The sequence below is a fragment of the Cebus imitator genome, unplaced genomic scaffold, assembly GCF_001604975.1.
Source record: "Cebus imitator isolate Cc_AM_T3 unplaced genomic scaffold, Cebus_imitator-1.0 Scaffold287, whole genome shotgun sequence".
In the NCBI taxonomy this organism is placed as follows: Eukaryota; Metazoa; Chordata; class Mammalia; order Primates; family Cebidae; genus Cebus; species Cebus imitator.
Genome location: NW_016107602.1, coordinates 1,090,596 through 1,116,691, shown reverse-complemented (window position 1 = coordinate 1,116,691; position 26,096 = coordinate 1,090,596). Strand labels below are relative to the sequence as shown.

General features: G+C 38.4%; 1 protein-coding gene across 1 annotated transcript; it reads right to left on the bottom strand.

The window, feature by feature from the left end:
• Positions 1-5,667: 5,667 nt before the first annotated feature.
• LRRC34 (leucine rich repeat containing 34) lies at positions 5,668-25,813 on the bottom strand. The gene is given in 12 exon segments (XM_017501984.2): positions 5,668-6,032; positions 7,678-7,804; positions 8,391-8,546; positions 8,919-9,073; positions 13,098-13,193; positions 17,303-17,431; positions 19,751-19,834; positions 20,320-20,384; positions 20,482-20,603; positions 21,465-21,582; positions 25,235-25,360; positions 25,363-25,813. Coding segments are annotated over 12 exon segments (1,695 nt in total). The 5' UTR covers positions 25,676-25,813; the 3' UTR covers positions 5,668-5,828.
• Between the last annotated feature and the right edge of the window lie 283 nt (positions 25,814-26,096).

Sequence of the window (26,096 nt, the reverse complement as noted above, 5' to 3'; positions counted from 1 at the left end):
TTTTTTTGAGATGGACTCTTGCTCTGTCACCAGGCTGGAGTGCAGTGGCCCGATCTCAGCTCACTGCAACCTCTGCCTCCTGGGTTCAGGCGATTCTTCTGCCTCAGCCTCCTGAGTAACTGGGATTACAGGCACACACCACCACATCCAGCTAATTTTTGTATTTTTAGTAGAAACGGGATTTCACCATGTTGGCCAGGATGGTCTCTCTCTCCTGACCTCGTGATCCACCTGCCTCGGCCTCCCAAAGTGCTGGGATTACAGGTGTGAGCCACCACATCCAGCCCACACACCGTATTTTCATAATAAATTGCCACCGGTGGGACTGACCTAATTGAATAGAGTTTGGAATACCACCTTTGTATGATACAAATTTAATATTTGATTATTCATCTAAGAAATCTACCCATGTGTATTAAGTTAAAATACTGGATTTAAATAAAATTTATAAAGCATTACAATGTTCATCTAATGTCTTCTGGGTTACATTTGATAGGAATTTATTGGAATATGAAGAAATTAAAGAAAATTAAAAGACTCAGCCTCTTTAGGAAGTTTGCTAAAATGGAGAGGTTGTGTTTAATTTATATCTTCATTAATCCAAGCATCTAATGAACAGAAAACTGCTGCAGTAATGTCATGATTCTCTAAGGGCAATAGTTGCCAAATTTCCTCTGGTATAATTAGCATTTTGCCTTTGCATAGACTAGCCTTCAAATTTATTATTTTTAGTATTATTTGATATGGTTGAAATGGCTAAGATTGAGCTTTTCTTGATCACATTATCTGCTTCTTAGCTAAAGTAATTTTATTTAAATTGACATGGCTTGAGTTGTCATCTTCTGCTCTTCCAGAATGACGTGTAAAGAAAATTTGAAGACAGTATCCCTTCTTTGCCATTCTTCTCTTAATGCTGTGCTATTATTGATCATAATATGCATATGTTGTAACTGGTATCATTCTAAAACTCATAATTACCATTTTAGTTAAGTCCAACTTTAATTATATTTGTTATAATGCAGTGTTTTGGGAAAGGTCTATTAGTAATTATTTCAGTATTACAAATGTTTTTGAAAGTCTTTAGACGCTGAAGATCTTATTGAGAAACTATTTTCTAAATGAATTTAATTTTGTTTTATATTTGTATCAGACATGCCTATTGTATTGTTAGATTTTAGACTATTTTAAAGGAAACTGTAGATTATATAAATTTTTTTGCTGTTTTTAAATGGTATTGTTTTATGTTTAATTTCACAGGATGATTTTGATAGACAAATTTTAGAAGATCTTTTTTCAAAGGTAATGGTTCTATTAGTTCCATTGCAGCGGTAGCTTATCATTTCTGTGTTTCAGTCCTACAGAAATTGTGCAAGTGAGTAGTTGAAATAATGTACATGTACTAGTTTTTTTTAAGTATCCTAAATAGCTCTAACATTTAATGCATATCAGAAACATGTTTAAGAAATAACAATATCCAGGCCCATTCCACCTTTTATATCTACTGAACCAGATAGGTCTTAGGGCATATATATGCTGGAAAAGCCCCACAGGTGATTTTAATGTATACCAAACATGTGAACTATCTTTTTTTCTTTTTTTCTTTTTTGAGACAGAGTCTCACTCTGTTGCCCAGGCTGGAGTGCACTGGCATGATTTTGGCTCACTGCAACCTCCACTTCTTGGGTTCAAGAAGTTCTCCTGCCTTAGCCTCCCAAGTAGCTGGGACTACAGGCATGCACCACCACACCTGGCTAATTTTTTATATTTTTGGTAGCAATGGTGTTCACTCTATTGACCAGGCTGGTCTCGACCTCCTGATCTCAGGTGATCTGTCCTCCTCGGCCTCCCAAAGCGCTGGGATTACAGGCATGAGCCAGCGTGCCCAGCCTTAAACATTTCTTGGTGTTCTACCTTTGGGAAGCAGTTTAAAATGATGCTCTTGAATATAATTTTCAGTATTTTACCTGGAAATTTTGAGTACCTAGAACTTGACTAGAAATACCATCAAGTAAAATTATTTAAATTCTATGTTTTTACTCATTTATGGACAATATTGATATGTAGTTACTAGAGCATTAATTTTTTGAGATAATAATATAGTCTTCTGTCTTCTGTAACACCTGCCTCTATTCATTCAAAAGAGGTTTGCTGTACAGAGGCTCCTTGGCTTACGGGTTTATCATAAATCAAGGAGTATACTGAATATATATTAGTTTTGCACATTGTAAAGTCAAGAAATCATAAGTCAGGGACCATCTGTATTTGCTTAAGAAATTAGGTAATTACCATGTAAACACAGTATTTAATTTCAAGAAAAATTTACTAAAACACTATGGATTGAATATCCACATATTTGGATAACAGTATCTGGCCAGTTTCAAATGCTGGGGAAAAAATTCAAATCAGAATACATAAAGCTGCAAAGATAAAAAAGATAAACTACCCTTAAGTTTACAGTCAAGTGGAAATCCCAAGCATGAATATAACTAGCAATAAGAAAAGCCAGAATGTTGAGTGTTTTAGTAGGGAAAGGCAAGAAAGGAAATGCTGAGCAGTCAATTGGAGTAGAATGGACAGAGAAACGGTCATTGCTTAGCTGGATAGGCAAACAAGAGGAGATGGCTGATGGGACGAATTTGCACATGGATGATGAAGAGTGAACTAGGTAGAATGGAGAGAAAGCATTAAGTAGAGAAGAGAGGGAAGTCAGAGGCATGTCCAGTACTACACGTATACCATCTTGAAATAGTTTCTCTACCCATACTCTGCTGAAGGAGTGAGATTAGATAGCCAGGTTTGTAACCCACGTTCTCACATGCCAACCACAGTTGCATGCTGGAGGGCAGGGATTAGACAGCCACATTTCTAACACATGATTCCATACTTGGGACCACAGCAGCAAACATTTTACCAGGAAAAAACAATTCATAGGCCAGACTGAGCTGGTCAGTTTCTTTCTCAAAAATTTGAGCAATGACATTCTGAGACAATCAGGTAATGATATACCTATAAATGAAAAGATCATTTAGAACTGGCCTAGAAGTCAGTGAAGCAACCTGAAGTCTAAAGGAAATGATAAATAAGCAGAGAAAGCTGATCTATAGAATAAAGCTAGGGAATGAAACAGGTTTGCAGAGCCAAGAGACTGCCCTAAAGAGATCCGAAGTGGCCGTAGTTTCCGTCTTTGCAATCCCACTGAGGTGACAGAGCCATGATCATTTTCTGCACCTGGATGCCAGTGAGTGTGGTTGTTGTATCCTTATGTTAAATCTCCTTTTTTTTTAAACAGGCTGAGTCACTTTATTTTCCTTGTAAGCAGGCAGCACCAAATTGAACACCTAAGCTTTGATCCTAGTGACTGAGAAGATGGTGATGCCACTGACATCAAGATAAGTCTTAAGGAGCACATTTAGAGAAGGGAAGCAATTTTGATGTATCAAATTTGATTGGTGGTACGATATGTATGAAAAGTCTGGTAGTGGTTGGAAATGGGGCCTGAACTAGGAGAATTTAAAGGTAGAGATACAGACCTTGCAGCTAATAATTTATAGAAATGATTAAGGCAGCCCTGGGAAATGGTATAGGAGAAAAAAAGGTGGGGACAGAACTTGGGGGAAAATTCATTTAAAGGATGAGCAAAGATGGAAAAGGAGATGGGAAGTTACAACAGAAAGATAGGAAGAAAATCAAGGTGGCACAAATTTTGGGAGACAAAAGTGCCTTTGTAGCAGTCACGTGGTAGGATGTAAATCTGAGTCAACATTGGGTTGTATAATTGGAGTACAATGATCATTTGGAAGGCAGATGTAGTATAACAGTGGGAGCAGAACCAGACAGATGTGGTTGGAGTAGATGTTAAGAAGACATGATGAATGAATAATACTATAGAAAAGTTTGAAAAGGAGAACTTAAGGCAGACGATCATTATTTTCTCAAGTATCTGAAAAGCACAAACTACTTTATTTTTGCTTTCAAATTTGAAACCTTGTAAAATGATGAGCATAAAACGATCTGCAGCAGTGTAAGGTGAAGCAGTCTTTGAGCTAGGTCTTAAAGAATGATTGCTGAGAGGAAAATGAAATGTACAACACATACAATATGGTTGCAGATTTGCTTTTTATAATTTAGATGTGCAGAGGAAATGAGAGTTTTTCTATGGAACTTATATGTCCTTCCTCTTGAGCCTGTGGACAGTGGTAAGTCTGGAAAAAATTAACTTTTGGTCTTAGCCAGTTTAAAATCTAGTCTGATATAAAGGGAATAGAATTCATAATATCTTAAGGGATTTTAAGGTAATGCTTAATCTTTTGGAGAAATGCTGTTTTATTCCTGTCCTTTGTCTCTCTAAAATAGTGTCCAGACATATCTTACAAGACAGAGGCATCAGGATAGATGGAATCTTTCTTGAGCTCTTCCATTCTCTGGGCATTATATGACCTCTGTGGTAGCTCCTTTCCTAGTCTGATGAGAGCCCAGTTGTACTTGGTTGAACTGACTTCATCTCAGTTCTCTTGGATTTGAAAAACTGAGGCTCTAACATCTGCAACTCTGCCTCAAGCAGCAGTGTAGGTCAGGTTACAGGTTTACCACGTGTACCCCACTGTGGGCTCAAGGTAAGCCTACTTGCTTCCCCTTCAGCCATCTTCTGAATCTCTCTTTAGGGAAATATGGGAACTTGTGGGCCCCTTCCATAGCACAAAGGAAGAGATAGTAGCCTGGGAAAGCAAACTCTTTCCAGAATCCAGTAGACTCCTTACTACCCAGCATGTGAAGAATACTACAAAGCAATAAAAAGTGAACAGACTATTGCTACATTAAACAACATAAATGAATCATACTAATATAATGTTGAACAAAAGAAGCCAGACACAAAAAAAAGTGTATACTGTATGCTTCCATTTATATAAAGGTCAAGAACAGGCAAAACTACTCTGTGGTGTTAGAAGTCAGGATAGTGATTGTCTATGAAAGGAGGGTGGGAGGAGCTGACAGCACTGACTTGTTGGGAAAGAGGTATGTATATGTTTATATATATTTGCCTGTATTTTTGAAATTGTTATTAACACCTGTCTGTACCACCTAAATAGGATAGGTAGAATACTTTTTCAACTTCTGAACTTTGAAACCTTTGAAAGCCACTGGTAATTTGCTACTACCAATAAAACCTTTTTATTAATACTACTTAATCACTTTCAGTTAGATACCTATAATGAACTTTACTTGTATGCTATTTCACTACTTGGTTATATTTTCATTATAAAAAGAATTTTAGTCTAGTTCCTTGGCCTATTTCTCCGGGATTAGAATTTTTGTCTCTACATTATAAATTTTCTTTAAAAAAAAATTACTGTACTCTGGCCAGGCGTGGTGGCTCACACCTGTAGTCCCAGCACTTTTGGAGGCTGAGGCAGATGGATCATGAGGTCAGGAGATCGAGACCATCCTGGCCAATATGGTGAAATCCCATCTCTACTAAAAATACAAAAATTAGCTGGGCATGGTGGTACATACCTGTAGTCCCAGCTACTTGAGAGGCTGAGGCAGGAGAATTGCTTGAACCAGGGAAACAGGTTGCAGTGAGGTGAGATCGTGCCACTGCACTCCAGCCTGGGCGATATAGCGAGACTCTGTCTCAAAAAAAAAAAAATTAACCATACTCAGTTTCTCATAGTGCACAGCTATACAAAATTTAATACAGCCATTATCTTTTACACATTTGAGAAAAGTAACTTGTTTTAATTTATGAAAGAAAACAAATAGGCTATAGAATATTAATCTCTGTGAAAGTAATAAGACAAATGTATGAAAATTATTTTAGAGCTTCTTTATCATGGCTGTTGACCTACTGGAACAAGAGCATAACCTGCATTAGATGAGTGGTCATAAGATTCTCCATAAGTTGATGTCCAATAATAATGCTTCTTAAGGCCATTGGAGACTTCTGCAAGATATACGTGTCCATCTACCACAAATGGCTCCACATCTGTATTGTCTGGTTTTAGACGACCCGTTTGAATTAAATGTGAATATGCCTAGGATTTTTAAGAAAAGAAAAACTGTATCATTGAGAAAAAATGTATTCAATTTACAGTCCTAAAAGAAATTTAAATATTTAAATTAGCCATGCTAATTTGTAGTTTAAAACAAAATATTCTGAATTACATTGCTGAATTTTAATATTTTCCAGGTATTGTAGGTAGATTTTTATTCATTTAATTACACACAATGAAATTATAATGTTGCAAAACTTATTTCTAAGTTTTAATGTATTAGACATGTTTTTGTCATTTTGTATTCCTAGAGTTAATTTTCTGTACTGCCAGTTTTGTGGACAAAACTCCTATGGTCAAAATTTTCAAGTCCCTCATATGTTCTTAAATTGGAATAGGTAGGGGGCTGGGTAGGAGAGCTATTGTATACCTTCCCAAAAATCTGCTGATAGCTGGTTACCCATTCCTTAGAAAAATAAAGGGAATCCCAGATTTGGACATACAATTATATAGAGTTCATGATCCCCCTGAATCTAATCTGCAGATTTAGGCTAAGAGAGACAATTCCATAGTATTAGATGCTAGCCTATTAATTATTTCTTCATTGTAGAATTTTCTTTACACATTTTTTTATTTGTTTGGTTTTTTGTTTTTTTGAGAGAGAGTCTCACTCTTGTCACCCAAGCTGGAGTTCAATGGCTCACCGCAACCTCTGCCTCCCGGATTCAAGTAATTCTCCTGCCTCAGCCTCCCGAGTAGCTGGGATTGCAGGTGCACACCACCACATCCAGCTAATTTTTGTATTTTTAGTAGATGAGGTTTCATCATGTTGGCCAGGATGGTCTTGGTCTCTTGACTTCGTAATCTGCCCACCTCGGCCTCCCAAAGTGCTGGGATTAGAGGCATGAGCCATAATCCTTAGTATCTATGTAACAGTGTCACACAAACATGTTGAACTCTCAGTAAGGCTGTCATTATAGAGAAAGCTGGAAATTTAGACATTAAAATATTTAAAAGTCAAATTTGCTTTCTGCTTTAGCTTGTCATTCATCATTAGTTCCAGTTCCAAACTCAACTTATTCAGCTCTGGTGTGTAGAGTCTAAAGGATTATGGGTGTTTTTCTAAAATTAAGTAAGGGTTGTTTTTTTTGGGGGAGGGATGTGACAATATTGTATGTTTTATTACTCATTTTAGTGGTGGAATTTTGGTTAGTCCTTTTGCAAATTTTGAGAATTTTAACATCTACTTTTTCCCTTATTCTTTCCAAATTGTTACCATGATTTCTGTTTTGAAAGTACTATCAAAGGCTATCTGTATTTATGTGAGCAATATGCCAAATATTTTGATAGCTTGTACTATATCTCTCCAGTTCCATATCTTGGTATAATTGTTAGGGAGCAGATCAGAAATTTTGCTACATCAAATCAGTAATTATGATTTTTTTTAACCTTAGAGGAATTAGAACTATGTCATTCAGTGATGTGTAATACTAATATATGGTATTTGATATCTTTTGATATGTCAACCACCAAACTCTCTAGTAGCTAATTTTTAGGACTTATGTTAACTATCAAAACTGCAGTGTCTCACTGTGTAACCATTTCTCAGGCACCTGTAAATACTATCTGATGTTAAGAGAGATAACCCAGAAAAAGCCTTCAGTGAAGGAAAAAACTTAAAACTTACTATACACGTTGCCTCATCAAATTTGTTTCCCCAAATGTAGATATGGGAGAATGTGAGATTTGTTTTCATTGATTGTGAAAGTGCAACAAGTCCTTCTCCCTTTATGTTGTTGCTGACTACTGACAACCTGAAACCAATAGTTCCACAAAGAAAGAATGCAAAAATTAGCAACAGTATTTATTACATTTTCTTGTGTAGTCTTAGCATTATTCTTCAGTATATTTTAATGTAGTGGTAAAAATACTGACCATTTAATTCCTAAAATCCAAGAAACTTAGTTTTCTAATTAGATCCTTAAGGTACCTGGTAGAGGTAACTATATTTTGAAAGTCTTTTGTTTTATATTATTACGTAAATGTTTGGGTGGACACCAGATATATTTTTCTGCATAAATCCATCCAAGTATTTTATTCTTTAGTTCATTCTTATTTTTAAAAGTCTGATCATATTGAATGCTTCTGATTTTTCTATTAGAATTGAGGATAAATAACATAAGCAATACAAATTTTCTCATTAATTTGAAGGAATTGTTAATAGAATCAGTCTAATTGTAAAAAACATTATGTTTGAAAAATTGAAATGTTTACTGTAACTTAATACTATATCAGTTTAGAAGCTCAGTTTTCATATTTCATGATAATCTTAAAGGTTTGAGGTTAGAATTTAAGAATTTGCTCTTCTGTTATTTTGATTAAATATAAAACCATACTAACGCTTTAAGATTCCTATTGTGTGAAGTAAGAGCTTCACTGAGATAGTTGGCACCTGCATCTTCTATTCTGTTAAAGGAAAGATCTATTACTTCCAGGGTAGTGTTGCTTTTCAGTACATCAGCCACATACACCATTCCATCATGAGTTATTTTATTGCTGGGAAAGAAAAAATAGTTATATTTGAAAATAGAGTGTTTTTATTCATATGATAAGATGCTTGAAAACTTAAACAGTACTTTTTTAGTAAAGGTTTATTTTAGTCACTTGATTTCCAAGCAAGTTAATGAAAATTCACCATAAAATGCTGCTTTCATTCTTGTTTACACAACTAAATTGCTCTTCATGTTACAAAAATATAACAGTATAACGTAAATAAATATTAAGGCTTAGGACAAAAGGTTGACAAATGGTTGCAGTTTCTAATCATTGGAAATAATGTCTAACAGAGTATCCCAAGTACTATGAATATTTATATAAATTAGTCCCATGATTTAACTTTGAATTATTAATGTGTAAATTATCACTTACCAGCTGACATCAAGGTAGCGCAGACTACTGTTCAGATACAGTGCATCACATAACTGTTGTATACCACTGTTTTTCATATCATGCTTACACATGTGTAGTGCAACAAGACAGTGATTTTCTTTTAACATGCAGCCTACATGGACTGTGGACTCCTCCTAAAAATGGATAAAGTCTTATTTCTAAAATATAATTTTGAAGTAGTACATGTTTATTTCAAACATATGCTGTTATTTAAATTAGCTTTTTAAAAAGGTTATATTGGTTAAAACTGCATTTGTTTGGTCTATTTTAAAAATATCTTTGCCACAAATGATATCTTCTACCTTCTCAGAAATAGTATCTGGCACTTGTAAAATATAGTGACTAAGTGATGTAAAAGAGGCTTGTTAATTTGGTTTTTTTTTTTTTTAAAAAAATAGTCATTTCAAAAGAAAAAAAAACAATTGGTCCCATCATGTATAGAGCATGTAATCCATCTTTCGAGTCTCTAAACATTTTTTGTACCTTCCATATGTTCTTGAACTTAGTTTTTGATCTCTACTCTTGATGGTTTTCAGACAAAATACAAAGACATTTCTCAATCTTGGTTTTATATATTAAGTTTTATCACACTCATTAACCCTGTGATATATCCGATTCTTCCCTTTTATAATCATCTCAAATTCCTAAGAGGTTTTACTCTTGTTTTCTGATCATCAGAAGACTATTTTTTAAAGTTCCATAATCTAGCCACTTCTAGGCAAAAGATATGTAGCATCAATGAAGATTTGAATACCAGGCATTTTAAGTTTTTAACAAAATCAGAGCATATTTTCAAATGAATGGCCCAAAGTATTTTGTGATAAGAAGTGCTCTTGCATGATTGCTGTATAATGTAATAAGTTTTTTAGTCACTGGAAATGCTGATAACATAGCTAACTATATATATGTTCTTGCTATATATAAAACTACTTTGAAAAAAACTTTAAATGAAACCACGTAGCAATAGCAGAAAGTACACGAGCTTTATAAAAATTAAATCTGTCAGATACCAGCTTTACATTTTACTGGCTATATGGCTTTGGGCAAATATTTTCATCTTGCTGAGTCTCAGTTTCTATTTTAGTAAAGTAGTTGAAATTATGCTTCCCTCACACATATAAGTTAACAAAAAGTATCTAGCACAAAATAAGTGTTCCATAAACTGACTACAAAGCATTTATTATTGTTCAATATTCTATAATTCTGTATTTGCTGAAATTGCTTTGACACTGAAAAGATATAACCAAAGGAATGCTGTGTAGGACAGGATATTTAAAAATGCAAACCAACCACTTAGTGGGGGTTCCACTATTGCTCTATGTATTGCCAGGCTCAGAGGACAAACCCAGTTATGTTTTTGTGTTTGGGTCTTGTTTGCAGTTTTAGGCTGCAAAGCTTGAAAGCTGGACTATCCTAACTAAAGGAGGAATTATTGTCAGAAATAGTAAAGGGTTTTAGTCTCATTCACTGAGTTTGTGACTTGATTTGTCTAGAGTGGAACCTGGAATCAGTATTTTTCAAGCTCCACAGATAATGCCCATGAGCATTAAAGGTGAAGTCCTATATCTTAACAGCTGTTTGTTATCCCATTCCTCCACGGTAATAAAACAGTAATACCCCCCACCTTTTTTTTTTTTTTTTTTTTTTTGAGACAAGACAGTTTTGCTCTTGTTGCCCAGGCTGGAGTGCAATGGCGTAATCTCGACTCACTGCAACCTCCGCCCCCAGGGTTCAAGCAATTCTCCTGCCTCAGCCTCCTGAGTAGCTGGGATTACAGGTTCCTGCCACCATTCCCGTCTAATTTCTGTATTTTTAGTAGAGACAGGGTTTCACCATGTTGGTCAGGCTGGTCTCGAACTCCCAACAGGTGATCCACCCGCCTCAAGCCTCCCAAAGTGCTGGGATTACAGGCATGAGCCACAGCACCCAGCCAAAACAGTAATATCCTTAAATGGAATAGATTTGCAGGTTTGTATTGGAACAGCAAAGTAGGAAAGCACAAGAGAATCCTACTCCGCAACTATTGAAGAGCAGAATAGTACCCTTGGGGATAGAGAAGGTAGTGGCTGTCCTGGAGAACAAAACAGGCTAGAGCCTAGCTGGCTGTCAGAAGCGCCAGGCTGAGAGCAACAAGGGTGCTTTTAATAATAAGCATCCTCAGGTGGATTTAGGAATGACACTACTCAACATATTTTAAAAAGAGATCATGCTTATGATGTGATCTGTATGTAAATATATTTCCACAGAGATAAAATCAGAAATTTTTTATTTAGCCTTCAAATCTGTCATGTCCTCAATCTGAGAACCTCCCTACCACACTAAACCTCCCCTTTGATTTCGATTACCCTCCTTATGTCCCCATGGCACCCTGAGCATTTCACTCTCCAGACTTGTTGAGCTCCCTCCACCTAGACAGAAAACTCATTGAAGACAAGTGCTATGTAATTTATTTGACTTTAATACCGCTAGCATTGTGTCTGGCTTAAGGTTGTATTCATGAATGAATCATAAGTGAAGCAATTTACTGCATGGGTACTTTGAGCTGTATTTTGCTAGTCTGTTAAGTATTTTTTAAAAAGGAATCTATTTGAAGATTCTGAGGATCTTGTTGAACAGATTGGATTTATGTACATGAAACAACATGATGTAAAACCACAAAAATTCTGGTACCAAAAAGTGCAGAGATAAAGGGAGAGATCTATGTAGGAAAGAATGCAAAATACACTTCTGTATATGAGAATACTACTTTTAAAATACTGTTAATTCTCAGTTATTCATGCTAAGGAGGAACAGTGAGGTGGATACTTTTAAATTATCTAAAGTGCTTTGGTCATTTAAAAGATTCAAAGTTTGGTTGGGCATGATAGCTCACGCCTGTAATCCTAGCACTTTGGGAGATCAAGGCAGGCAGTTAACTTGAGCTCAGGAGTTCAAGACCAGCCTGGGCAACATGACAAAACCCTGTCTCTGCCAAAAATACAAAAAAAATTACCTGGGCATTGTGGTGCATACCTGTGGTCCCAGCTACTCAGGAGGCTGAGGTGGGAGGATCACTTGAGGCTCACTAGGAGGCAGAGGCTGCCGTGAGCCGAGATTATGCCACTGCACTCCAGCCTGGGTAAGAGTGAGAGACTCACTCAAAAAAAAAAAAAAAAAAGTTCAAAGTTAAAACATTGAATTTTACTTATTTATTTATTGAGATGGAGATGAAGTCTCACTCTGTCACCCAGGCTGGAGTGCAGTGGTGTGATCTTGGCTCACTGCAACCTCTGCTTCCTCGGTTCAAGCGATTTTTATGCCTCAGCCACCAGAGTAGCTGGGATTACAGGCGCCTGCCACCATGCCAGCTAATTTTTATATTTTTAGTAGAGAGGGGGTTTTGCCATGTTGGCCAGGCTGGTCTGAAACTCTTGACCTCAGGTGATCTGCCCACCTTGGCCTCCCAAAGTGCTGGGATTACAGGCATGAGCCACCATCCCCAACCAAACATTGAATTTTAAACACTGAACTTTATAAAGTGCTTTGACCATTTACTTTTCCTAATAGATATGTTTTTGTTTATACAATAACAAAGAGAGTTCTTATTTCCTAGCTGTTTACAAGTGATAGGAGAAGAAAGCCACCCAGAAGGATATTAAGGAGCTTGAAGTCTTGAAAGTAGGAACCATGTTTTTACTCATCTTTCTGTCTCCAGCTAGCAGCTTACCTATAGATAGGGTGAAGTCCAGACATTCCAGACTGCTTTTCACATACATTTGCCTTTTATTACTCATTTCAAAAGCATAATGGTTCAGCCATACCAATGTAACAAACAATAGAACAGTTCACACTGGGCTCTTATAGTCTGGCTTTTAAAACCTTCACTATTTATGCTTTCATCTTAATTATTTTGACGCTCAGGGTTTACTCAGAACTTGAGTTTCAAGAGAAAAGATGACGTGTTTGCTGCTTAAATAAGCAATATCTAAAAGCATATTTAGTTATAAAAGTCTTACCAAGGATGGATATAATTTCCCTTTAAACATTTTTATAAATAGTAGTTTATAAAGATATAGTAAGTACATCTCTAAAAATACAATGTACCTTGACGTAAACTTGTAGTAGTACCTTAGTTTTATTCATGTTGTTATATTAACTACCATCACTTTGAATACATACCTGTTCACCATACAGGATAGGTCGGTTTAGGTTTATTGCCTTAATTGCTTGGTTTCGAGTTAGTACTGTAGCAATTGCTATCACACTTTGCATCCCCTAAAAACAGGTAAATTTGTTAAGGAAGCTGACAAAGTATATAACAGTCTCTACATAAATATTTCAAGATCAGTTATCTGCATTCTCATAATTGTTTTTAAAATTTAAGCATTCCTTGAACTTTGAATTACAGGTTGATCAAATTCAAAAATGAACTGTTACTGGAGTTTCTTAACGTTTCAGTATCCATTTCCTGGGTGTTTGCCTCTAGGTTTATTCCTACGCCCTTAAGCTTCTATATGGATCCCAGCCAGAGCTCATACTACTTACGCAACACATAACTTTGTGCAAACACTCTTTTATATTGATACTAGTACCTTAAGTGTGTGTGGTGAGGTTACTAATCACATTTTTCACAGATCCCATAGGCATCCCTTGCTCTATCTGACTGGAAGGGCTTAGTCCTCCCCCACATCCGTGATGGACACTACCATACACACCCAGCTATTGTGCTGGAAACCATGGGCTTCCTCTCACTCTGCCATTCCTCTTACCTTCCCAGTTGATCAGTAAGTCTTACAGATTCTGCTGCCTCCAAAAGATGTCTCAGATTACTCTGTTCCTGTCCATCTCTGTGGCCACCACCCCAGGCCAAGTCCTCCTCACCTCTCACCTGGACTACTAAAGTAAGTAACTAGTCAGATGGCCTCCTCTTGCCACCCTTTAATTCTCCATAGAGAAACCAGTGATGTAAAACCACCAATCAGATTGTTACCCCTTAGCGCCTTTGCATGATTTCCATGATTTGCTTTTTTTTTTTTTTTTTTTTTTTTTTTGAGACGGAGTTTCGCTCTTGTTACCCAGGCTGGAGTGCAATGGCGCGATCTCGGCTCACTGCAACCTCCACCTCCCGGGTTCAGGCAATTCTGCCCCAGCCTCCTGAGTAGCTGGGATTACAGGCACGCGCCACCATGCCCAGCTAATTTTTTGTATTTTTAGTAGAGATGGGGTTTCACCATGTTGACCAGGATGGTCTCGATCTCTTGACCTCGTGATCCACCCGCCTTGGCCTCCCACAGTGCTGGGATTACAGGTTTGAGCCACCGCGCCCGGCCTATGATTTGCTTTTATAATACAACACCCACTTCTTCCCCTTACCCATGACCCACACCCCACACAGCTTTGCCTTATCTGGCCCCCATAACCCTCTCCACCTTGACTTTGAGGCACTCTTAACTTGGTCTGCTTAGCCATTCTGACTTCTCAGATCTTAAATATTGTCAGACTTGCTATTTCATTATTCATACACCACCCTCGTGATTTTTGCCAAATCTGAGTATGCAAAATATTTACTTAACACTGTATTTGTTTTTATTTATTTTTTTGAGATCGGGTCTCACTCTGTCACCCAGGCTGGAGTGTGGTGGCACACTCAGGGCTTATTGCAGCCTTGACCTGCTGGGCTCAAGTGATCCTCCCACCTCAGCCTCCCTAGAAGCTGGCATGCACCACCATGCTTGGCTAATTTTTTAATTTTTTGTAGAGATGGGGTTTTCCCATGTTGCCAAGGCTGGTCTCAAACTCCTGGGCTCAGGCAGTGTGCCTGCCTTAGCCTCCCAAAGTGCTGGGATTACAGGCACGAGCCACCATGCCCAAACTTACTTGACACTGTTTACTTAATACTTTCCCATTAAATCAACTCACTTTTTCACTTATGTTTATTTTAAAATAAGACTTTGTATCACAGCTAACTGGAAAATCGTAATCCCTTGAAATAAACAGCATCTGTAAAAATAAACATATGAGTATGAAAATTACCTCACTCTGCACCAGGAATGCCACCCATGCCACACTTAACAAAGCACTATCTTCTTTTTTTTTTTTTTTTTTTTTCCCAAATAAATGGCTGCATAAGGGAAGCACTGTCTTAATGTCTGTGCATGCTGGATCCTCTGCCTGGAAGGTTGTGACATGGACATTCTTCATGACAGTCCTTCATAATTTGTAAATATTACCTCCTCAAGTCTTAGGCAGCCATCTGTAGCAGAATTACTTCTCCCCATTATCAGAGTATTGAATCATCTTTGTACCACTTTCGTCTATTTCTTTATTGGTGTTTTCCCAACTAAAATGTAAGTTTCATAAGGGCAGAGGCCATATGATTCACTATTGTATCCTTAGTATTTAGCACAGTGACTAGTAGGTGGAGACGATCAATACCAAATTAATGGCTTCCCTGAACCACACTGGCTGCGTCTACCACCTTAAAAAAGTTAACTGGGACGGGCACGGTGGCTCATGCCTATAATCCCAGCACTTTGGGAAGCTGAGGTGGGCTGATCACGAGGTCAAGAGCTCAAGACCATCATCAAGACATGGTGAAACCCTGTCTCTACTAAAGATACAAAAATTAGCTGGGCGTGGTGGTGCACGCCTGTAGTCTCAGCTACTCAGGAGGCTGAGGCAGGAGAATTGCTTGAACCCAGGAGGTGGAGGTTGCAGTGAGCCAAATTAGATTGTGCCATTGCACTGTAGCCCAGGTGACAGTGGGAGACTCCATCTCAAAAAAAAAAAAGTTAACCCTGGCCTGGCACGGGCACAGTGGCTCATGCCTGTAATCCCAGCACTTCGGGAGGCCAAGGCAGGTGGATCACCTGAGGTCAAATGTTCTAGACCAGCCTAGCCAACCTCATGAAACCCCGTCTGTACCACAAATAATAAATAAATAAATAAATAAATAAAAATAGCCGAGTGTCGTGGCAGGCACCTGTAATTACAGCTACTCGGGAGGCTGAGGGAAGAGAATGAATCCAGGAGGCGGAGGTTGCAGTGAGCTGAGATTGCACCACTGCACTCCAGCCTGGGCGACAAGAGTGAGACTCAAAAAAAAAGTTAATCCTTCAGATCTTCAGAATCTATTACCTCAGAGAGCTTCCTGGCCCATCTTATTTTCATGTCACTTTAATTATGCATTAATCTGAGGCTATACAACAGGTTCCCATGAGTAGGCCTGAAGATTTGAAAGCACGTCAGAGAAAGTGAAGCCTGGAATTTGAAGACATGCAAAAAGCACAAATTTCTCGTTAGCAGGCCAGGTGAAGGCTCAAAGCAACTTTCATCTTTTTTTTATAATTTTTAGACACAGAGTCTTACCATGTTGCCCATGCTGGCGTACAATGGCTGTTCACAGGCATGATCATAGTGCATTGTAACCTCAAACTCCTGGGCTCAAGAGATTCTCCTACCTCAGCCTCCTAAATAGCTGGGACTACAGGTACATGTCATGTTACCCAGCTTCAGAGCAGCTTTTAGCATCATCATTTTAAGTTTTTATGCTACAATATAAATAACTACTAAAAAGTACTTTTGTTTTGAGGCAGAGTCTCTGTCGCCCAGGCTGGAGTGAAGTGGCATGATCTCAGCTCGCTGCAGCCTCCACCTCCCAGTTCAAGCAATTCTCCTGCCTCAGCCTCCTGAGCAACTGAGATTACAGGCTCCTGCCACCAAGCCTGGCTAATTTTTGTATTTTTAGTAGAGATGGGGTTTCACCATGTTGGCCAGGCTGGTCTCAAACTTCTGACCTCAGGTGATCCGCTTGCCTGGGCCTCCCAAAGTGCTGGGATTACAGGCGGGAGCCACTGCACCCAGACTAAAAAGGTTTTTCAAAACATAAAAAAAAAAAAAAAAAAAAAGTATGAATAAAGTAATATTTGTTTAATTAAAGTGAACATGATCTTTTTCTAAAAATTCCATACAGTTTAAGATGACCTATATAGATGGAAGTTTAGGAATAAAAATATTCCTAAACTTTTCTGTGTTGTTATTTACTATAGTCCGATTTTATTAATTATGCTATTATGTCTAATTTTTTAAATTTTTAAATTTAAAACATTTAATTTTTTAAATTAGACATAGTACAATTAATAATTTAATTTAAATTAGACAATAATTATTATATAATTTATAACGATAAAATCAGACTATATTGTACTATTATGTCTAATAGTACAGTTATGTCTAATAGTACAATTAATAAAATTGGACTATAGTAAATAGTCTTTTCTCTGATATTAGACATAACAGACAAAATTAATCATTCACAAGACTCTCATTTCACTGGTCTCTAAGACCCACTATCTGGTTAATTTTCTCATAACCAGTTTACTCACAAGATCACAGTCACCCAGATCTAATTTCTCTAAGGATGAATTAATTTGCAGCATTGCAGCAAAAAACATTCCACCTGTATTTTCAATTTTGTTTCCAGTCATTCTTAGGTATTTCAGAGTCTGATTCTTCTGAAAAGGAAAAAAATAAAAACATTTAATTTTTAATCCACAAAATTCTGTAAATTAAATGAATTAGGAGACTGCATACTATTTGCAGACTCCAATTTTCGTGGAGATAGAACAGGACATATTCCTTAAAGATAACATTGAATCTCCCATAATAGATAAAAATGTAGTTTAATATTTTAGTGAAAGAATGCCCAACAAACATGCCCACACAATAACCAGTAAATAAAGCATATTTCAACAAACTTTCATTTCACTGGAAAAATCTATAAATTTATCTTAAGAAAATAATAGCACTTCACTTTTAAAATTGAAGTGAAATTCACATAACAAAACTGACCATTTTTAAGTATACAATTCAGTAGCATTTAGTATATTCACAACATTGTGCAGTCATCACCTGTAGCTAGTTTCAAAACATCTGCATCATCCCCGAAGCCGGTCCTATACCATTAACCAGTCACTCCCCATTCCTCCTATATCACTTTTAAAGTAATGTAATTTGATGAATATTTCACAAAGGAAATTACAGACATTTCATCATCCTAATGAGTAAATATTAGGACATATAATAGTGTAAATAATTATGTCTAAATTCAAACCCCTCTGTGATCAGGAGAAAAGGATGTCCTCTCACCACTTCTATTTAACATTGTGCTGGAGGTTCTAGCTAGGGCAATTAGCCAAGAAAAACAAAAAGAAAAACCATACAAATTGGAAATGAAGTAAAACTGTAGGTGACACATCTTGCTTAGGGAAAATTCTAAGGATTCCACCAAAAATACCTGTTAGAAGTAATACATGAGTCCAGCAACATAGCAAGACAGATAAATATGCAAAAATCAGCTGTACTTCCATATGCTAATAATGAACAACTTAAAATGAAATTAAGAACAACAATTCCACTTACAATAGCATCAAAAAAATAAAACGGAACAAATTTAACAAGTGTAAGACTTGCACACTGAAAACTACAGAGCATTGCGGAAAGAAATGAAAGGTCTTAAATAATTAAACATCTCATGTTCAAGGCTTGGAAAACTTAAGATGGCAATACTCCTCAAGGTGATCTACAGATTTACTATTAATTCCTATTAAAATCCCAGCTGCTTTCCAGGCACGGCGGCTCACACCTGTAACCTCAGCACTTTGGGAGGCCAAGGTGGGCGGATCACCTGAGGTTCAGAGTTCAAAACCACCCTGACCAAGGTGAAGAAACCCCATCTCTACTAAAAATACAAAATTAGCCAGGCATGGTAGCACATTCCTGTAATCCCAGCTACTGGGGAGGCTGAGGCAGGAAAATCACTTGAACACAAGAAGCAGAGATTGTGGTGAGCAGAGACTGTACCATTGCACTCCAGCCTGGGGAACAAGAATGAAACTCTGTCTCAAAATCAAATAAATCCCAGCTGCTTTTCTTGCAGAAATTGATTAACTGACCTAAAATTCATATGGAATGCAAGGGACACAGAAGAGCCAACACAATCCTGAAAAAAGAACAACGACAGACTTCTTGATTTCAAAACCTACCACAAAGCTATAGTAATCAAGATAGTGTGGTAGTGGTATAAGCATAGACATATAGATTAAAAGAACAGAATTGAGAGTACAGAAATAAACTCCCATATTTATGATCAACTGATTTTTGGACAAAGCTGTCAAGACAGTTAAATGGGAGAAAGATAGTCTTTTAACAAATGGTGTTAGGACAAGCGGATATACACATGCAAAAGAATAAAATTGGGAATCATACCATATTCACAAATTAAAATGGATCAAAGAATTAAATGAAAGAGTGAAAACTGTAAAACTCTTTTAAAAACAAATCTTTTAAAAACATTAAGCCAATCACAACAGGCCATATATTGTATGATTCTGTATAAATGAAATGTTCACAAGAGGCAAATACATAGACAGATGAAGTAGGTTATGACTGCCAGGGGCTGGTGAGTAGGGGGTAGAAAAGATGGAGAGGGATTGCTAATGAGTTTAGGGCTTTTCTTTTTGGGGTGATAAAAATGTTCTAAAAACAGAGATAGTAGTGATTCTTGCACAGCTCTGTGAATATATTAATACTTAAAAAAACCACTGAACTGAAGACTTTCAAAGGGTAAATTTTACGTATGTGAATGAAATCTTAGTAAAACGATGACTTCAAAAATGTTCATGTAATGTATATACTTTAATAAAGTATAATAAAAATATATATTCCTATAATATTAAAGTAAGTTCACTTCAACATTGTACTGTTTTGGTTCCATGCTATCAGAAGTTGAAATTTCCAAATAAAACATTAGTTTGAAGTATATAAATGCTTACATGTAGTGCTTTAGCAATCAGTTCTCCACCTTCAGGCCCAATATCATTAAACATGAGGTTTAAGTAAGTGAGATAAAGTTGTTTCTATAAGAGAAAAGAAGCTATTACACATTATTATTGGAAATTGGTTAATTTTACATACATGTATATACATATACACATACAGTATATAAAGTATTTACTTCAAAAGAAAATCTTTATAACCAAGAAAAACTGTATCCTAGCAAAAACAACTACCATTAAGGGGAAAAAAAAATCATTCTCATGTAAACAAAATATAATTACAATGTAAATGAAAGGAAAAACCATATTTAGTTTTGATCAGTCTGAAAGGTGGATATGGTTATATATTTAATCATGGTGTACAAGTTTGCTAAAGGTAACTCAGGAGCTCTAGCTACCAGCTTCATTGAGACCAAATCCACAGTGGGTTTCCAGTGTATTTCAAGTGTTCCAGCACAGAGTCAGGACCCTTCACATTGGGTAAAACTAGTATTTTGTGTGTGTGTCACCAGACTGACTGGTTTCACTGTAAACAGAACTAAGGACATTTTGTAGTAAAATAATACCTGAAGCAGTCTCGCAGCGTAGTATGCACCAACATCACTTATAAGGTTATATCCAACATCTAAACCTGAAGCACAGATGAATAGAAGCTGATATTCCTTATAAAGAATGCTCAAAATCAGATCAATGAAAAGCAGGAGGTATTGATTCTTATGGAAACATACCATTAATATACAGACAATTCTTTAAAATTCTGGAAAGAATCCAAAAATCTTCACTTGTAACTCTTTCTACTAACACTAAGCGATTGTTACCAGCAATGTTTAATGTAATTCCTCCTTCTAGTCTGTTAAAATACAAAAAAAAAAAAAAAGATTTTGAAATAGAAACCCAGTAAAGAAGTAAAAATATGTTTACTTCATGTGTAAATAGTCATATCACAGATAACATTTACTGGAAGCAAGCATATAGTAAGTAGACTTCTAAGTATATATTTATACCAGGTAACTTAAAACTTCTTATTCTGCAGACTGCAAAGTGCTTAAAAGATACCATATAATTTCTCTCTCTCTCACACACACACACAGTATCCCCACTTTATAGATAACAACACTGAAAACTTCAATGATTTGCTTAGATTCACCCAGCTCAGGCCAGGCGCAGAAGCTCATGCTTGTAATCCCAGCACTTCGGGAGGCCAGGGCGGGTGAATCACCTGAGATCAGGAGTTCAAGACCAGCCTGGCCAACATGGTGAAACCTTGTCTAATAAAAATACAAAAATTAGCTGGGTGTGGTGGCAGGTGCCTATAATCCCAGCTACTCTGGAGGCTGAGGCAGGATAATTGCTTGAACCCAGGAGGCAGAGGTTGCAGTGAGCCAAGATCGTACCACTGTACTCCAGCCTGGGCAGAGCGAGACTCCATCTCACACACACACAAAAAAAGATTCACCCAGCTCACAGGAGTTAAAGATCAGTCTGGAGCCCAAGCTTGGATACTCCTGCTCTAGTGCTCTTTTCTAACTGCTATACCACCTCAAGACATACTAACAGTGTTGCTCATCTACTTAAGTTACCTAAATCAAAAGATATGTCCATTTTACCAAGCATTTTCAAATGGCTATAAAATCACTCAATATTTTAAGATTTTCATACACATGAATATAAGCAAACACTATTGATGTAATCAAGTATTTGTCTTTCTTACCCCTTTTTAATTTCTTCATCCAGTTCTTGGAGTATATGCAATATAAAAGGATTAATTTTCTGGGATTTTTCCATACACAGATTAGAATACTGTTCCTGAAGACCAGATTCTGGAGATTTTGAAAAATAAATGCATCCTTCATCACATAAACATTATTCCAGAAGCTTTTTGTTTAAAAAAAAAAAAACCATAAAAACTATACTTCTTTCAAAGATATGAGTTGTATGTGTGTGTGCAGTAGGGGTAGAGAAGAAAAGGAAACAAGGATAGAAAAAGAGAAGATAAATAAAAATAATGAATGATAGAATTAAAATGCTGTTTGGAGAACTAGGGCCATGGAAACACCCATGAGGCTTGGCAGACACTGACTCAAGTGAGCACCCTAACTTGGAAGCGACATACAGGGAAAACTAAGCTCCATTATGTGCCAGGCTGGGTAGCTGAGTAAAATGACCTCTAAAGAAATTGTAGATTTTATCCAAAACCATGCAGCTAGTAAGGGCAGAGTGCAGAAGCAAACTGATTCCAAAACCTCTTTCCACTGTGTCCTATTGGATTGCAGTGACTCAAGGTTACTTTGTTTCTTTTTATTTTTTCCACCTCAGCATCTCAGCATCCACCAGAGGAAAAGGTTTCTTAAAGTAGCTTCATATAAAAACAATTTTATCCAAGAACCTAACTCAAAAGGGATCTGAAAAATCACCGACTCCCACAGTCTTCTTGGATACCCTCTACACCATCCCAAGTTTGAGTATAACTCAGTTCTTATTCATACCAAATCGAGGCCTGGCTCACAGAAGCTCTTCTCCTACCAAGTCTTCCATTTCCTCTTTGTAAAGGCGACTTTTCCCTAAGTTCTTAAGAAGATAGAAATAAAGCAAGAGTTGAGATCTCCTTTCTGTTGTACATGCAGCTTTCCTTATGGCCTTACTCTTTTCAATAATACCTTAAAAGCATCTTCTGCAAGGCCTACATCTTCTGGGGTGGAAGTTATGCTGTTCCTTTTCTTAGAAGCACAGGTCACTGTCTGTCTTTGTTTTCTGTACTTCTACCTTTTGTGGACGTCTTTTTAAAATTTGTGCACAGAGATCTCATTGCTCAACCAGCCTAGCTTTTTAGGAGCTGCCTTTTCTTCTAAGTCTCTGCATCTCAGAAATGTCATTTACTGAGAGTGTCCTTTGCACTCTGAAGAATAGTTTGCTAAACACATCTGCAGAACAAGATTTAACATGAGGAGCATTATATTTCAGATGGCAAACAAAATTTTCTTATAGTTTTTAATAACCTTTTTTAAAATTAATATACTTATTCCAAACAATTTGGAAAATTCTTGGGTTTGTTTTTTTTGTTTTTAAATAGAGTCTCACTCTGTCACCCTGCCCAGGCTGGAGAGCAGGGGTGCAATCTTGGCTAACTGCAACCTGTCTCTCGGGTTCAAGCAATTCTCCTGCCTCAACCTCCCGAGTAGCTGGGACTACAAGCACGAACCACCACACCTGGCTATAAAGATGGGGTTTCACCATGTTGGCCAGGCTGGTCTTGAACTTCTGACCTCAAGTGATCAGCCTGCCTCAGCCTCCCAAAGTGCTGGGGTTACAGGTGAGCCACTGTGACTGGCCAGAGATTTCTAATATTAAAAAAAAAAAAAAATACATGTTAATCTGCAATCCCACTGCCAAAGAACAACCACAATTGAGGTCTAGGCATACATAATTCCTATAGTTTTTCTTTTATATGCATATTACGTATTTTTTAAACAAAATTGAAATCTTTGGATATAATTTTATTTGCTGTTTTTTTCAATTAACATTATATTGTAAACAGTTTTACCATGTCACTGTTCTCTGAAAATTTTAAATGTCAGCATGATTTCTGTCATGTGGATAGATATACATAATGAAAAACTTCACCTATTTTAGAAAGTTTTCATGTATTTAAATGATATTGTAGCACAATATTGCCTAAACTGTATTTTGTGGAATATTCATGTTCTACAGGATGATCAAAGGTGTTCCAAATAGAATAGGAACACCTTTTATTATCAAGTAATTTTGAGAGGTGCTGAAATAAAACTGTACAGAGATACAATGCTACTCAGGATATTTAAAACATGTTAACTGTCTTCAAACTGTTAAACTTTGAAAATAGGGAGGATAAGAATGCTGCATTTCCAGCCGGGCGCGGTGGCTCAAGCCTGTAATTCCAACTCTTTGGGAAGCCGAGGCGGGCAGATCACTTGAGGCCAAGAGTCCAAGACCAGCCTGGCCAACATGTTGAAACCCTAGCTCTACCCAAAAATACAAAAATTAGCTGGTGTGGTGGCATGTGCCTGTAGTCCCAGCTACTTGGGAGGCTGAGGCGAAAGAATCGCTTGAACGCGGGAGGTGGAGGTTGCAGTGAACGGAGATGGTGCCACTGCACTCCAGCCTGGGCTACAGAGCGAGACGCCATCTCAAAAAAAAAAAAGGAAAAAAAAAAAGTCTCACTTGGAATGCAGTTTAGAAAATGCTGCTTTAGCGTCCTCCCCAGGAAACAAAGCAAGTAGATCACAAATAGAAGTTGGAGCTATGCTCCCACTGGGCTTCCTTCTTCCCTACCCTCTTCCTTGGTATTAAAGATTGCCCTGAGACTCTCTAAGATTCAGCGCTGCCCGAAACACGACCAAGGCACAGAAATGTGTCAGACTACAATTCATTTCCATGAAGGCATGAAGGAATCGACCACAAGCTAAATACAGCTCAACAAAGTTATGGGGATAATATTTAGCTAGCCATAGATTTACAGTATTTAAAAGCTTCTGCTACTCTTCCTTTGATTTAAAATTCACCTATGTATTTTTCATGGCAAGATTTCATGACACCAATTTACTTCCTATACTGTATTCATATTAGAAGGAAAATAGTTTTCAAATTGCAAAGCAAAACTAGGAAATAACCCAGCTACGCAGGAAAATGTCAAGAATCTAACTCAAATTTCATTTTTTCATCCATGCCTCTGGCAGCACGTTTTGCAATTTCCAGAGAAAGGACTTATTTGGGAGGCAGTTCCCTCCAAAACGTGCTTTTCTATACTTAGCCAAGCACTGAGAAATCCAAGCGATGAGCACGAGTCAGACGTGGGTGCCCTATCCAGATTCCGCAGTATGTGCATTTGAACGAGTTTTTATCCTAGCTTAAATTTCCTCTCATGCTAAAGGCAGAGCCTAACACTGCCCATCTCCTGGGTGCAGCGCGTATTATTAAGCCAGCCTCCGGACACAGTTCCGTATCCACAAACATACCCTAAAACAACCATACAAAACGGAAATGGCGGGTAGCGGGTGGGCCTTCAGGGTATGCTTAACTTGCTAACGATCCCTCATGGGCGCAGAAATATTTAAAACTGAGGTGGTAGAGAGGTGCAAAGTCAGAACGGTATCAAGACCCTCATGTCCACCTGTGACCTGCTCTGTGGGCCTTTCACAAAAAGGGGGCTGAGAAGAGCCCCCCCCCAAGACACACCCTCCCGGAGACCTGAGAGCATAGCGACTTACAGCTTCATCCGCACAACCTGTCGCGCAAAGTGCGGCCCCTCGCGGCGGCTGGGGACCCCTCTACCGCCCTCTTTTTGGGGCGCCCCAAACCTCTGGCCACAGCTGGGGTTCCCAGAGGCACCCTCCCGCCGAGTCGCCTTGGGTGGCAGCCTGCTGAGAGGACTCTGGCGTGCCACCCCCGCGCCCCTCACGCGTTTCGTCTGGGCCAAGCCGCGCAGACGGGTTCCCTACTTCTTACCGCGCTGACCCGCCAGGGCCGCGCCCGGAGAACGAGCCTGATTGGAGGCCCGAGCCGGGGCCGGAGCAGAGGGACTGGCCGGCGCACTGGCGGTCTCCCGGGGGCTCCCCATGCTCCTTTTACCACAGGCCGCGGCGCCTGCGCTACCATGGCGACCGCGCGCGCGCTTACAGCCCGCCTGCAGCAGTGAGGCGGTAATACGAGCCCCGGCGCCAGGCCGGCGCTGAGTCCCGCTAGCTGTGCCTGCCCGGGCCCTGAGGCCTCCGTCACCCTGCCCCGGTTAAAGGCAGCCCGAGGCTCCTCTGCAGGGAGGAGTTCCCGAGGTTTGAGGGGCTCCGCTGCTGAGCTAGGAACTGGGGCGACAAAGAAGATTATGACAAAGCCTCCTCCTGCAAAGTGTGCCCCGGCCTGCGGGCCCAGCGCAGAAGCAGATGGTAGCATCAGCACCTGATAGGGACGTAGGGCTTTGGGAACAAAAAGGGTGTTGTGCTCCCAAAGGGCGGGGCCCCCAGGGAGGGCTTCTTGAAAGAGGTGAAGTCCGGAAGGTCCGAGTGAGGCTGCCAGAGGGCAGAAAAGATTGGGTGCGTTCTGGGCATGCGCAGGTACGTGAACTTAGCCAGTTAAAGAGAGCGGGGAAGCGGGCAGGGCCAGATCCACCTGTGTTACCCATAGCCCAGGGGTTCTATCTAGATCCTGCTGCTCCTGGCACAGAATGCCAATCACTGAAACAATGAGAATTACCAGGGAAGAAGGCTTTAATCTGATGCTGCAGCAGAGGAGATGAGAGATCAGTCTGAAACCTATCCCCCCAACCAACTAGAATTAGGGATTTACACAGTAAGAAAGAAATGTAGGAAATCAG